Source organism: Agelaius tricolor, unplaced genomic scaffold (genome assembly GCF_023055355.1).
Source record: "Agelaius tricolor isolate 1412-34295 unplaced genomic scaffold, bAgeTri1.0.p SCAF_25, whole genome shotgun sequence".
Lineage (NCBI taxonomy): Eukaryota > Metazoa > Chordata > Aves > Passeriformes > Icteridae > Agelaius > Agelaius tricolor.
The window spans coordinates 4,550,229-4,564,470 of NW_027269285.1; the positions used below are offsets into that span (position 1 = coordinate 4,550,229).

Sequence of the window (14,242 nt, forward strand, 5' to 3'; positions counted from 1 at the left end):
CCAAGAAAATTTGACTCAGTAATAACAACAACGTAATTACTACTTTAAAGATAAGAGAAAATCAGCTATGCTGATTTCTCTGATTACTTAAAGATATTGCAAGTGAGAACATGGTCAAGCAGTTGATACCTGGAAGACAGAACCAGTGATTTATAATTAAAAAAAACCCTCTAGAACACAGGGGTACATTAAAAAAACCCTTTAATTCAGTCATACATATTTTAGGACACAGGAAGTCTCTCTCTTTCAAGGAAATGCCTTACCATGAACTTGCAGGCTGTAATCTGACATAAATAACACGGGGGAGGATGTTCTGGGAGAAAATTCATCTTTTACATTCCTAACAAGGGGACTGCAAATAAATATATTTCAAAATAGGAGGGGCTGACAGTGCTTTTTCTGTGATCACACAACACACAGCTTGCTGTCAGTGCCCACAGAGTATAAAACACCTTGAACATTTACACATATACAGGTGGAGAGCTGTGCACAAAATCAGGAGCTCAGAGTCTCTCTCTCCTTCCTTTTCTCTATTCACACCTCTCTCTTTTTTTCTTGCTGCAGATTTCAGACTTACTGGAAAAGCACTGGGGGCAAACACCCCTGCAGAGGCAGAAAACCTAAAGGTGGGAGGGCTGGAAAGCCAAAAACCACCTCAATCCTCCTGCTGGGGTGACAGAACCCAACAGCAACCAGGCGATTTCCCTGCTGGTACCATTGGGAGGGTTTTGCTTGTCCTTTTGCACAGAACAGGCTTTTCTCTAAAGCTCTGTGGGTGAGAGCCCTGCTCTCCTCGCAGCTCTGGCAGGAGCAGTCCTGGCCCTGTCCCCTGCCCAGGTCACAGGCAGGTCCCTGTCCTGTTGGCCCACGAGGGGAAGGTCTGCAGCTGGAACAAGGATGAAGCCCAGGTGTTGATGGCCAGGGTGATGGTCAGAACTCCCAGAATGTTGAGTACAAAGCCAGCTTTGGCCTAGAATTGGAAAGGAGAAGGGTTGTTAGCAGCCCTGAGCACTTTTTTTCCTTCCTTGATGGTTAGGATGGTTTGCATGGTTTGATTTTGTCTTTGGTGGTCTTTTTCACACCTCCACCAAATTCTATTTAAGTTGGTTTTCTTCACAAATATAATTTGTATAAAGGGAAAGGTTTCCATTGGATAAAACCCTTAAAACTAGAAGTCCCAAAATCCTTTTAATCCACTTCTCTTCTGACCTGGTATTTCTCTCTAATGTTACTTTGGGTTTCTTCTTGGATCAATTATAAGTTAGGGAAGTTATCAAGAGACATGGCACTGCTGTCCCTGCATCTGTAGTGACTTCTTGAGGCATCAGGGCACCCAGTGAGCCGTGCCCTGTCCCTGCAGAAGGACTGCCCAGGTGACAGGGCCCTTGGACACCCTCATGCTCTACATTTTTTCCAAGCAGTTAGGCATTGACAGCTCTTATTATAAAACCTTCAAGAGGTCCTGGCTGTTCTTTAAAGGCTCCTTAGCACCTTTCTAAGATTCTCAGAGTGTATTAAAGACAGTGTGACCCTTTATTAATGCACACACATCTTCTTTCCACTTGACATAAGCTGGGCACGCTGACTTTTCTAACTCTCCAGGAAGAACCAGAATTAGGAAAAGATCGAACCTAGGGGTGAAAATTCTGGGAAAAAAGTGTTTGTTTGTTTGTTTGTTTGTTTTTTCTCACCATATCAATAACCCTGAGCTGTCCATAGGAGAAGACAATGGCATTGGGAGGAGTTGCCACGGGGAGCATGAAGGCCAGAGATGCAGAGAGTGTGCAGGGCAGCATGACATAGAGAGGGTTGAGGCAAATTGCTTCAGCCTGTGCACAAAAAGAGAGCAGAGATGATGGCTTTGACACCCAGAAATGCACAGAAATCTGGTTGTATTTGTCCATGTCAGAAGGCTCATTCTTCCCCAAACACTGCAGCCACTCATATTTTGGTCCTGTTTCAGACACTTCCAGCATATTTACGCAGCAAATGCAAGAATTGATTTTGTGGCCAGGGCTTTGTATAAATGGATAAATAATGCTTATATTCAGCTCTAGACCCTGGCTTTGAATTGGTTAAGAACAAAATTAAAGTACCAGGGGAGGCAGGTGAAGCTCTGGAGGTGAGAGCTTTAGTTTAGGGGCTGGCTGGAGTCTGTGGCCTATGCAAAAAGATTTTGGAGGAGCTCATTCCAGTTTCTGTCTGGAACCAGCTTTTCAGTTTGCAGAACTCTGTCTGCCCCAGCAGCAGGAATCTCCTGTGGAAATGCAGAAGTCTGAATTAGGTCATGCTACCACCTTCAGAGACTTCTGCAAGGCCTTGGTGGGGGTGAAATACAGTCATGGAATGTTGCAGGCAAGGAAATGCTGCTGCTGCTGTCTCTGTGCAGAACGAATTGGAAAAAACAAGTACAGCTGGCAGTGACCTCATGTTTAGGCCAGAAGGCAAAGTCTTCATATGCCAGTGAATTTAATCCCTTTGCTTTTCCCCAGAAATGGTTCCATAAAGGTTGAACACACACATAGGTGTGTGTGTTCCTGTGTGCACACACAGATTTTTGTTTCAGGTCTGGTACCCCTGATGGGATACAGGAACCACTGCTTGGCTTTGTCAGTAAAATTGATCACTTTAATTTTGGCAACTGAGGAGCTGAAAGCTGTGCTTACAAGAGTATTTTGACATGCTGGGACTCACCATAGAAGCCAAAATGGGCAGGAAGAGGGTGGTGGTGGCCACGTTGCTGGTGCACTCGGTGAAGGTGGCGATGAGGAGGCACAGGAGGAAGGCAATGGCTGGGTGAGGGATGCTCTGCAGAGGGGTCAGCTTGGTGCCCAGCCATGCAGACAGACCAGATTCCTGCAGCAGAGCAGAGAGGGATGCCAGGTTGGAGAGGGGAGAGCCACATCAGTGTTCTGGGGCAGTTCTCATGCCTGTTCAGCCCTCCCTTCTCAGAGCAGTTCTCATGCAAACTGCAGGAAAACACAGCCAGTGCTCACAGACAGGATTGTCCAGTCAGGTAAACAAAAATACCCCAACATTATTTCCCACCCAAGGAACTGGAGAGTAGGAGATCCTGCATTTATATTGCATTATTGACAGCAAATAATTATTTCTCTGTTCAGATCATTACTTGTACATGATCAATATTTGAGGTGCTTTTTTATATATAAGCAAAGATATTTGAATTAATTTCCTAAAATATTTTAATATAAATCTTATCAGATGCTGTAGTGATTTAATGTCATTTCATCACATTGTCTGAGATCTTGATAACTGCCTGAATCTTTTCACACCCTTCATCCTTGTCAGTCACTGGGAAGTAGCAGCATCCTCCCTGTCATTCTGGGCTTTCTGCAGCAGCTTTTATGTATTTGGTTAATTATTCTAGGATAAATTAAAGTGATTTCCCAAATATTTCTTTTTTCCAAACATGTACTTCTCCATTTTAATGCTCTTTGATTTCCAAACTAGTATGTCTAAGCACTTGAAGCCTTTTAGAATTTCTTTATTGCTTATAGATTTAATAAATGGATTGTGTGTTCCATCACTTAAATCATTACTGAAAAATAATGCGTGGCATGGGACCTGAAGTTTCTCTAGCAAGCTCTACATTTCTCTTCTAATACTTGAATTTAAATCCTACTTCCATAAAACCTTGGTTTGAAATACTTTGGAGACCCCTCCTGGGTGAATCATCTCATTGTGCTGGCTGCATCAATTACATTTTATTTAAAAGAACCTTTAACATGTTGGGGGCAGTTTCTTAATCAGCCAATTTTCCAGAAACACAGTTAATGGTGCTGCCCTGCTTGGCACGGGGAGCAAGCAGGGTGTGATGCCAGCCCTCCAAGGCTGGTCCCAGTGCCAGGAGCTGGGTGAAAGGAGCATTTGATGCTCCCGGTGTGCCCTCTGGTGTCCTGGGAGAGCAAGAAGAGCAAGGTGGAGAAGGAGCCAGCCAGGAAAACACAGATCACAGGTGAGCTGAGGGATGTTACCTCACTGCCTTTGGCCAAGGCAAAGCCCCCTCCCAGCAGGAACACGATGTTCCAGGGCATCTTCTCCTGCACCACCTTCCAGTCCAGCAGGGGTGGAGGGGCACGGAACTTTGCCCTGCCCCCTGGAACCCAAAAAGAGATTTTGTGAAGCCACAAAAATCCCCAAGGAAAGGGAGAACTTCTTGGTGGGAGGTGAGTTTGGTCTGAACTTCAGGAATCCCTTCTGTCAGCAAACTCTGGAATTATCTCCCGAAGCAAACGCTGGGAGCACCAGCAACAATGGTTTTAAAAACTCGACTTGTAAAAGCTCTAATGAATGATCTGTAGCTGCTCCAAGAAGCTCAGTAGGTGGCAGGGAAGGGTGAGTTAAAGGTGTGGCAGGAGCTCTGTGTGTTTCTGTTAAGTTGTGTGTTTCCCTCCTGAAGATTCCAGCTTGGAATCCTTTACAAATGGGAATAACAGGGCCAGGAACACTGCTGGGATAAGAGTTTCCTGATTAGTTGATGAGAAACTGATTAGTTGATGAGTTCCTGATTAGTTGATGAATTTCCTAATAAAATGATGAGAAACAGAATTTTATGCAATATGTGCTTTGCCAAACTTAAAGCACACAGCTGGAAGAGCACTTTGAAGTGTTACTTGATATTTTAAATTTCCTTTGTAAACCCAAAACGTAAACATTTCCCACACACCTATTCAGACAGCAGATCTGTGGTGCTTCAGTGACTCACCCGTTTGCTCTTGCTCTCTGTCCCGGTTGGAAAAGCCAGAAGGGAGGATGAAGAGCAATATTGAGATGAAGAGGGCGACTGTAGCATCAGTGACATAGCTGCAGGAGAGCAGGCAGGATTTTATTCAGCTGTGATTTCAGCTGGGTAAAATCCAGCCTGTTCCATTTGTGTTCCCAGTGAGGAGGGGAAGGGGCACTACCTGGTATTATCTTTGTTGAAGAGAACTGTTGCCCAGCCTGGGATGAACCCAGGTTCTCTTGTAAACCACAACACCACCAGGAGGACGAAGAGGATTGAAACTTCTATTTCTGCAAAGCTCATTTTGCCCAGTTTCTTGCTCTCTTCCTTGATGATTTCATAGGCCTGTTTCTCCTTAGCCTTGGCAGCAGGACTGGCACCACAACCAAAGTTCTTCTTAAAACTAGAAGAAAATGGATGAGAAATGTCAGAGAAATTTGCCAGCTATCCAGAGAGTTAAAAATCCAAATTTTATACTCAATCATAATGTCTTTGTATGTATTTATATATGAATATTGAAATTAAATATATTATAATTTGCAACCATGGTGAGTAGGAGCTGCATGTCTTGACAAGATGATCAGAAAGACAAGATGATCTTGTCCCTAAAAGCTCATTACTTTAATGTAAAGAAGTGAGATACATGGGCATGTGAGGAAAAAAAATACAGAATCACAGGATGGTTTGTGTTAGAAGAGACTCTAAATTCCATTTCATTCCAATGAATGGGCAGGCAACCTTCCACTAGACCAGGACAATGTTAATGTGACTGGCAAGGCTGTTTGATCAGCTTACTAGGAAGTAAAGAGTTGCCAAGCTTTTTAAAATGACAGGAAATGAGAATTTTAAAGGAGGAGTTTGAAGGTGAAAAAGCATTTCAGGTGTTACAGCACTCTTTCCTATAAAATGAGGGAAGTTGGGATAACACAAACATGAAAAGCTGAGTATTAAACAGGCAGGAAATGCAGGCTGGTTGTGTGGGGTGATGTGCTCCAGAACCAGCCCAGAACTAATCCTCTAGCTCTGAAGCAGCCCTGGTCACAAAGGCATTTACAGCTCTCTGTAGAAATCAATTTCCTGCTTTGGAGCACAGCAATCTCCCAGGACATGACAGCAATGCTGCAGAACAGGTCATTCATGTGCACTCACAGCTCCCTGTTTTCATCTACAGGGTACATTTAGCCGGGATTTAATCAGATTCCTTAAAAGAAAACTTGCAGAATTTTAACAGGCACCGAGTGCTGTTCTGGTCTCTGTTGTGTGTCAGGACTTTGCCACCTTCTGAGTGATTTTTCTCATCAATAAAGGTGTCATTGGTGTTGGACAAGTGCTGATCAGAGCCCCCCAGGTGCATGGCAGGGGCTCAGGGTACTCACTTGAAGCCCAAGTACAGGATCTGCAGCCAAATCCAGGCCAAAATCAGCAGCACCAACATGGTGGGGAAGGCGAAGGAGAACCAGGAGGCAAAGTTGATGATGCCACCATTGTCTGGATAGATGCTGGAAAATGCAGGTGGCTGTTAGCATCCAAAATTCCACACTCTCTTCTGAACTTCATTAATGGGCCAGAAAAGGGGAGGTTCTGTGGGGCCCATTAGGGAAGAGAAGCTCACATCCCAGGAAAGGGACCAAAGTGACATTTTCCTTCTCTGTGCTGCCTGGGAGTCAGCTGGAGCAGAATGCTGCAGTTTGGAGGGTGTTTAATCCCAGACTTACTCATTAACTTGTCCTTGCAGCACCAGATTTGGGGTTGTCCCAGTCAGAGTGGCAATCCCTCCAATGCTGGATGAGTAACAAATACACAGGGACATTCCCTTGGACAGCTTCAAGTGTTTCTTCTCAAGCTCTTCATTTCTCTTTCTCTCTTCCTCAACCACCAGGACATGAGAATTACCTAGATCCCAAGGAACAGAAGAGCTGCAGGAGCTATGTTGGACAGGAAAAGGCCTCGGGCCTACAGAATTTAATATTTCAAGGCAGGGACACAATGGATTCAAAGCTGAAGGAACCAAAGTTCCTCCTTTTAAGGCTGGCATTGTTAATTTGTTGATCCTCTGCCCATTTTCACTGGTTGTCTTGGCACAGGGCAGTTTTTCAGAGGGGAATTTGAAATGTGTGCTAAAGTTTGACACTTCCTTGTGAATGAGGGCAATGTCTGAACTGCACATGGAGGGGAGTGAGGCAAGAATTCAGGGAATTGTAACAGAGTTGGAGGAGCTGGGCTAAAAGGAACTTTTTCTGCACCAGCACCTGTCTGCTGGCACTGAGATTTATGCTCAGAAACTCTGGAATCACCTCAAAAACGGGGAGAGGGCAAGACAGCTGGTAAAGAGATATTGTTGCTTGATTGTGTACCTTTGGATTAGAAAGATCTTTTTAATCCCTAACCTTCTGTCTGGAAATAGGCCAGAAATTTTGCCTTGGGAATCCCCTATGATATGATAAGTTACACAGTAGATAATAATTGAACAAACATAAATATGCAGGGAAATAGCAAGCCTGATATAAAGTCTTTCCCTAGTCTAGAATTTTAAATTTTTGTCAGTTTGTGGAGTAGTTATAACCTTTTTGTATTTTTGATTTAACTCCAGCCAATCCATAATAATAATAACAATAATAAAATATTATCCATAATAATAATAATAACAATAATAAAAATTGTGGTTTTGTCTGGTTCATGGAAGAGCCTCATCAGGGCCATGTGGTGCAGTCAGGATGCTTTGGGGACAGTTTTCTTTCAGGATTTACTAGGAACTGCTACGACAGAAGAAAGGCCATCCTCCATCACTCTGAAGAAAAAAACACCCCCAACCCATTCACCTTTTTCCTCTGGCTCTTTCAAGCTGTCAGGTGCCTTTTCCTGCAGCTCAAAGGCTTTGTTGGTGTGTTCAGACACTTGGTCAGTGGTGCCAGACTCTGCTTCTGACTTGTGCAGCTGCTCCATCACGGCCTGAGCAATGGGGACCATCATGGCAGTGGTGGCTGTGTTGCTGATCCACATGGACAGGAAAGCTGTCACCACCATGAAACCCATCAGGAGTCTGCAATGAGAAGGTTTGGAAAAGCTGGATCAGAACCCAGCCCTGCAGTGCTCTTTATTTTTATTTCAAAGAGTCAGCTGCAAATGCTGGGTTTGGAGAACGCTCAGCAATCCCCACCCAGCATTTCCTCCTGCCCTGGTTTGCTTTGTGAGCGACCCAGTTGAGATTTAACATCAATTTCTCTTTTTCAACCAATTTTTTGACATTGTTATGGCTAAGGAAGTGGAAGCTGGTAGGTTGGAGCAAGCAGTTCATCCAGTCAGATCCTGCTTATCCCACATCATTCTCAGGAAGACATTTCTCATAACACGTGTCAATGCATTATAATAGATTTTGAAGAGGGATTACAAGCTGAATTTGATCCCAAATGGCAATCAGTTTAAGCCATAAGGAAGATGATCTCTTTTTTTCCCTCTTGTTATTTTATCCCACTGCTATTATTAAGATTCTCTTCTGACTCATCTAAAATTCTAATCCTCGTTTCAGTATTACTCTGTTATTTGTCTCAAAATTATTCTTTAGATGAGATGTAGATTATATATGAGATGAAAAGGGGTTTATCTTGTATGCATTTTTATTCTATTGCTTTGTAATTTCCTTCAGTATTCCCTCTTCTTATGAGCTGAAACTGATTAAACAGGGCGGTGTAGCCTGTGCATCGCTTAAAGTTCTAGTCTAGAAAACATTTGTTGTTTTCCAAACAAGCATCCTCATATTCTCTCTTCTCTGTGCAATCAGCAGCAGGCAGAGAGTCCATGTTCTCTGTGTTCCAGCTGTGGCTCTTCCTGACTGTCCAAAGCTGTGCTCCTGGCCCAGCCTGGCAGCACCCTTCTCTTTCCAGCATTGACTCCCTTGTTGCTATTTCTCCACCTAAAAGCCTTTTGGAATTAAAATAAAATAAAATAAAATAAAATAAAATAAAATAAAACAAAATAAAATAAAATAAAGACACACCAGGTGTGTAACACCTCGACATTTGCAAGGCTTTCTCAGGCCCTAACTCACTTGGGCTGCAGGAAAGCGTTTGCAGGGAAAGATTTGCAGATTCCCATCAGAGACGGGGTCTAATGCCATAAAATCCTTCATCCCACAGCATTTCCACCCCTGCCACTCACAGGGCTGGCCTGACACCAGTGATCAGCAGGACCCTCAGAGCCACTCGCTTGTGCAGGTTCCAGGTCTCGATGGCAATGGCCATCACCAGGCCCCCCAAAAAGAGCATGTTGGTGTCCTTCAGGTACTCCTGACACACCTGTGAGGTGGGAGAGGGGAGAGGGAAGAGTCACAAGAGAGTAGGACATTTTCTGAGGGAGTTTATTCCAAAGGCATTAGCAGGGAGTAACTCTGGGGTGCATCTGAATGGGGAATTTGCTTTGATTTCAGATTAGCAGCTCCACCCAGAGCTCACTCTGGGCTCATGCATGTTCTAGTCCATGGAGAAGACAGAGAATAATAAGAATAAAGTTAAAATATAATAATAATACTATCAATAACATAAAATATAATGGTGGTCATCATGTAATCCTAGGGAACAATCCCAGAATAAAAGCAGCTGACTGATTAATACATGGAACAAGATCTCTTACTGTGGTTGAATCCATGATATTCATTAGTGGGAACAGCAGGACGGGCAGGAGAGCTGTGACAGCCAAAGGCAGAGCTTCTGTGCACCAGAAAAGTGCCATCAGTATGATCACATAGCCACACAGTGCCTCCTGCCAGGGAAGGGGACAGAAATAAGAACATGCTGAACATTGAACCTGGGACTTCATTCAAAGCCAAGGCCTCTTAATTACATTCACTGCCTGATAAAGGGATTAGATAAAAGGTTATTTCCTGTGCTTCTCTCCCATCTAGCCTCTGACCTCTGCAGATCCTAATCAAATCTCAAACTGTGCAGCAATCTCATCAGAACTCTGAGGAGCAGATGAGACCTTCAGCGAGGGCAAAAATAGCACCAGGGCAAAAGAAGTGTGGGTGACTTTTGGACTTTAATGATAAGGGATTGGCAATCACTGAATAGGCTTCTTGGTTGTGCTGATGGTGTTATATTCTGATATTCTGGTTGTGCTGATGGTGTTATATTCTGTATTTATGTCCTTGAGTTGTAGAATCAGTTGCTGATCCAGTCAAGGCTTCTCCATCTGTTTTCACACCAGCTTCAGGTCATGGCCCAGATGAACCCACAGCTAATTTCAACAGCTTGGACTCCTTGTACTGTAAATACTTTTATAACTTTTCACTGGATTTTTAGTTTAGTAGAGACTTTGAAAGGCTTACTGGCAGACTGGTCACAGATCATTTCAGCTTCCACTGACTTTATCTTTTTTGTTTGAGGAAAGTGAGATTCCCTATTTCATGTCACTCTTTTTCTGAGGAAACCTTGGTTTACTTCTGCTTTGGACAACCACTCCAAATTTCATGTAAAAATGATTCTGACAGTCCCTCTACACTGAAAAGATTCAAAATTACTTGTCACAACAGTGGCATTTGGTTAGGCTGGGAAAGAATGTCAGAGGAGGGTTTGGTGTCTTCTGTGTTTTGGAACTTGCACAATTGTGGGAGACCGCAAAGCCAAAGGAAGAAAACCATGGATGTGTGGTCTTGGATAAAGAACGTCCACTAAAATATACTGCTCAGTATGAATGAAATTGTAGTGATGCTTTTGGAGGTTGGATTACAGAGGATTAAAGCAAGGAGCTGGAATAATGGGTGGCAGGATTGAATTTGAGACTCTTGGGAACATGCTCAGGAATTCTGAACGTGGTGTGGAGGTCACAGAGCTGTGAAGAGAAAGGATGAGCAGGGGGCTGAGCAGTCTGGAGGAAAGAAGAAGACAGCAATCTAGGTGTGAATTGTCAAAGCAGCCAGGCTGAAGAAGTAAGTCTGAAAGATTCCCAAAGATACTAAAATGTTCCTTTTTGAGCCTTATTTTTGAACAAGAGCATTAAGAACCTTAATTATTCATTCCAGTGATCACTGAGATCAATTTGCCCTTTTGACAATCCTTTTTCTCCATTTTTGTTATTAAAATACACAGATAGGTGCCTTTTGAGAGACCCTGGTAGAGCTTTGGGATGTATCTCATAGGCACAGTGCCATTGTCTCCCATCCTGCTGTGAACAGGCTCTCAGTCAAAGCTGGGAAAAGGGTTTTCCCAAAGTGAGCCACCTTGTAAGGACTTCTTCTGCCTTAAAGCAAGATTTTTAGCATTGTTTGCCCTCAATTATAATAGCTCTGTGTCCAGTGCTATGTCATCTTAGGGCAGGTTAATAGATGAACAGAATAGAAAAAAATGTGAAATTCCACCCTGTAGCTGCTGGCTCACACCACCAGCTTTTCCTGCTCAGCAGTGGCACAGTGCACAATTTAACCCCAAAAAACCCTTCTCAAAGGTTTCCTGAAGTGGCAAAGGGAAAGATCCTGGACGTTTTCTATTTTTGTTTTCTTGTTGCTGACTGCATAGAAACCAGAGAGAGTCATTTTCAAAGAGCAACTGAACCAAGACTGCCAAATCACTCCACAGGTAGCTCCAAGGACTCACTGTATGTAACAATGCCTCCAGTAAGTGAGTTTGAACTCACGGCCTCAGGGCAAAAAAAAAAAAAAAAAGAAAAAATCACTCTCTGTCTCCTTAGAACTTAGAACTTTCCTGATCCTGATCTCTTTTCACTTCAGTGATTCCTTTGCCTACTGGACGTTAACTAGCAAAAAAAAGGTACTTCTTATTTTTCTTGGTTTTTGGTTGATTTTTTTGTTTTTTGCTGTTTTTTCTTTACTTCCTGGTGAGCTTTTTAAGTAATAATTTAAACTATTTTATTTACCTAGTGAGGGAATGAGAGCTAACCAGCTGTCACACTCAGAGCTGAGTTAGGGAGGGAAGGGTTAGAGGAGTAGAGAATGGAACTTGGAGAAGGAGTCTTAACTGGGAATCAGCAGGGATTGGGAGGCAGAGACCAGAGGGAAGAGGTAGGATTTGTTGTCCAAAGAGAAGTGACAGGAAGGGCAGTTTGGGATGAGCTATTTCGTGGTGCTGGGGTTGTAATAAGAGAGCAGAGATCAGATCTTTCTGCATGAAGAGGTTGGGAGTGCGAAAAAAGAGTGGAGAAGCAGCAGAAGACTGGGAGTCTGTCAGCTCCCAGCTCGCTTTAAATGATCAATACCCCAGAAATACCAGCCCAGGTACTGCAGCTCCTGGGTCAAATTTGCTGAAGGAACCCTAAGCTAGGTCTTCCAGAACTTGGTGTTTGAAATTTAAAATCCTTGTTTGGGAGGATTCTTACAGAAATAAGTTAAAGTAAAACTGAAATCCATGTTATTTTCCCTTATGTATCAGAATGCCTTGTCTGTCTAAAAATGCCTCTTCTAAGCAGCAGTGATAACAAGGAAAAAAAATAAAAGAAGATATGACTGAACACTGTTAGAAAATGAAAAGGGGGATTAAAATTGAGCTTTAGGTCCACAGGAATATCTTCAGCATAGAAAGTCCTCATAGAAAGTCCTTCTCTAAATCAGCCAGATGCAAAGCAAGAGTCCCAAAATCTCTCTCGGGTCACTGAGTGTTCCTCTAGAAGATGCAATCACAGATGTAGCTCCTCATCCATCTATGCCCCACTGCTGTTTTATTGCCCCAATATACTCAGAAAAAAAAAGAAAAGAAAAGAGATCTCCAAGCAGCAGATGCAGGTCTCCAAGAAAGAACCTCTTCCCCCTCGAAAGGAGCAGCTCTGAGACGTGGAGGCTTTGAAACGGAATTTAAAAAATTCCTTACCTTGGTGGGCAGAACCAGGGGCAGAGGGAGAAACACCAGGGGTACCAGGACGATGATGAGGTATTTCCTGCAGGCCAGCACTGCCTGCCAGGAGAAAGCCATGGTGCTGGAGCTGGCCCAGTGCTGAAGGGCCTGGAATCTGCTCTCGGAGCCTATATAAACACCAGGGAATATTAACCATTGACCTCGGGAGATTGGGTGTTGTTTTTGGAACTGTAATCGGAGAAAGAAGGAAGCGAACAAAGAAGGGAGGAGACAGTAGAAGAGTGTCAGAGCAGGAACTTTCTGCAAGAGAATCTTGCTTTTATGCTTTTAAAAGTGTAGGTCATGCGAAGCGAACAAAGAAGGGACGAGACAGTAGAAGAGCGTCAGAGCAGGAACAAGAGAATCTTGCAGAAAGGTGATAAATCTGGCAGAGAATTAATTCCTTGGGGAGCAAGCAGGTTTTTGAAAGCATGACCTACACTTTTAAAAGCATAATATTAATGATTTGCTCTTTAATAATGCCCTTTTTGAATAGGTGCTGTTATTCCTCCTGTTAAAAAAAGAAACTGCTCCGTCCAAAACAGGTTGAAAAATAATTTCAGTTTTGAAAAAATATGGGAAATGCTGAAAATGGCATCTGTAATGCTCAAATACAGGGATTAGAGACACCAGTGTAAAATAAATAAATAAAATAAATATAATTGTTCATGATGTTTATGTTTGTTCAGTGAGAAATTCACTTTGGGTAGCAAAACCCACCGGGCAGAGCTGGTGTCACCAGGTGCCACATCAAGTCCCCAAACCAAAAGGGACTGACAGGCCCTACCTTAGGTCTTAGTGGATTGGGAAACACTTGGCTACAGGAGATCTCTTTGCAGACACTGAGCTATTTTTTTTCCCCTCACATTTTTGATCTTGCAGGTTTATAGGCACAGCTTTGGGAACTTGCAGGGTATATTAGGGGTGAGGAAAATTAAGAACAAAAGGTGCTACAGGGAAATTACCAGTGATTCTTGTCCCAGTTGCAGGCAGCTTCCAAAATACAAGCTGTGAATCACTAGATTCTATACATTAACAGGAATAATGCTAAACATTTTAAGTCCAAAGGGTAATAAATAAATAAAAGTAATAATACGATAACAATAAAATAAATAAAATAAATTAAGTCCAAAGGGTAATTTCTTATTAATGCCATGTTGATGGCTTTATTAGATCATCCAGGTCCATCCTTCAGCTAATGATGATAACATTTCCATTTGATTGCTATAAATTATCTTGGTACTGTTTATAGCTTACTAGAGAGAGACAAAGTGAAGCACAGCCATCAGGTCATCTGATGTCAGCTCCACAAAAAGCTTCTGCTGTTTCTGCCTCTCCTCCCTTTTTTGCCAGGGCTTTTCTCTCAAGAATGTGCTAATGATGGAAAATCAGCTGCCAGATTTGCAAGCTGGACTTGGGCATATTGCTCACAACAAACAGCATCACATTTCTTGGTGCCAACCCTGAGCTTCACCACCTCACCCTTGGTACAAAAAGAATGAGAAAGAGCTTTCAAATTAATTTTGTTCCCCCGTATCTTGCATCTACTGAATGTTTAATTACTGCCTGACAAGGTGCAGTGACAGCAGCCAACAGCAAGGTCATTTTTCTGCTTTTTACTCTTATGCCCTAAGGCTGTGATGGAAACCTAAACACCTCGTTT

General features: G+C 43.0%; 1 protein-coding gene across 1 annotated transcript; it reads right to left on the reverse strand.

The window, feature by feature from the left end:
• Positions 1–782: 782 nt before the first annotated feature.
• On the reverse strand, positions 783–12,796 carry SLC13A2 (solute carrier family 13 member 2). Its single transcript, XM_071447573.1, has 12 exons — positions 12,556–12,796; positions 9,371–9,499; positions 8,900–9,036; positions 7,564–7,784; positions 6,460–6,637; positions 6,121–6,243; positions 4,926–5,147; positions 4,723–4,824; positions 3,996–4,110; positions 2,695–2,856; positions 1,692–1,829; positions 783–970 (listed from the first exon to the last, which is right to left on the reverse strand). Exons 1-12 carry the CDS (start codon positions 12,655–12,657, stop codon positions 839–841), a joined length of 1,761 nt encoding a protein of 586 aa, XP_071303674.1. The 5' UTR covers positions 12,658–12,796; the 3' UTR covers positions 783–838.
• Positions 12,797–14,242: the final 1,446 nt, after the last annotated feature.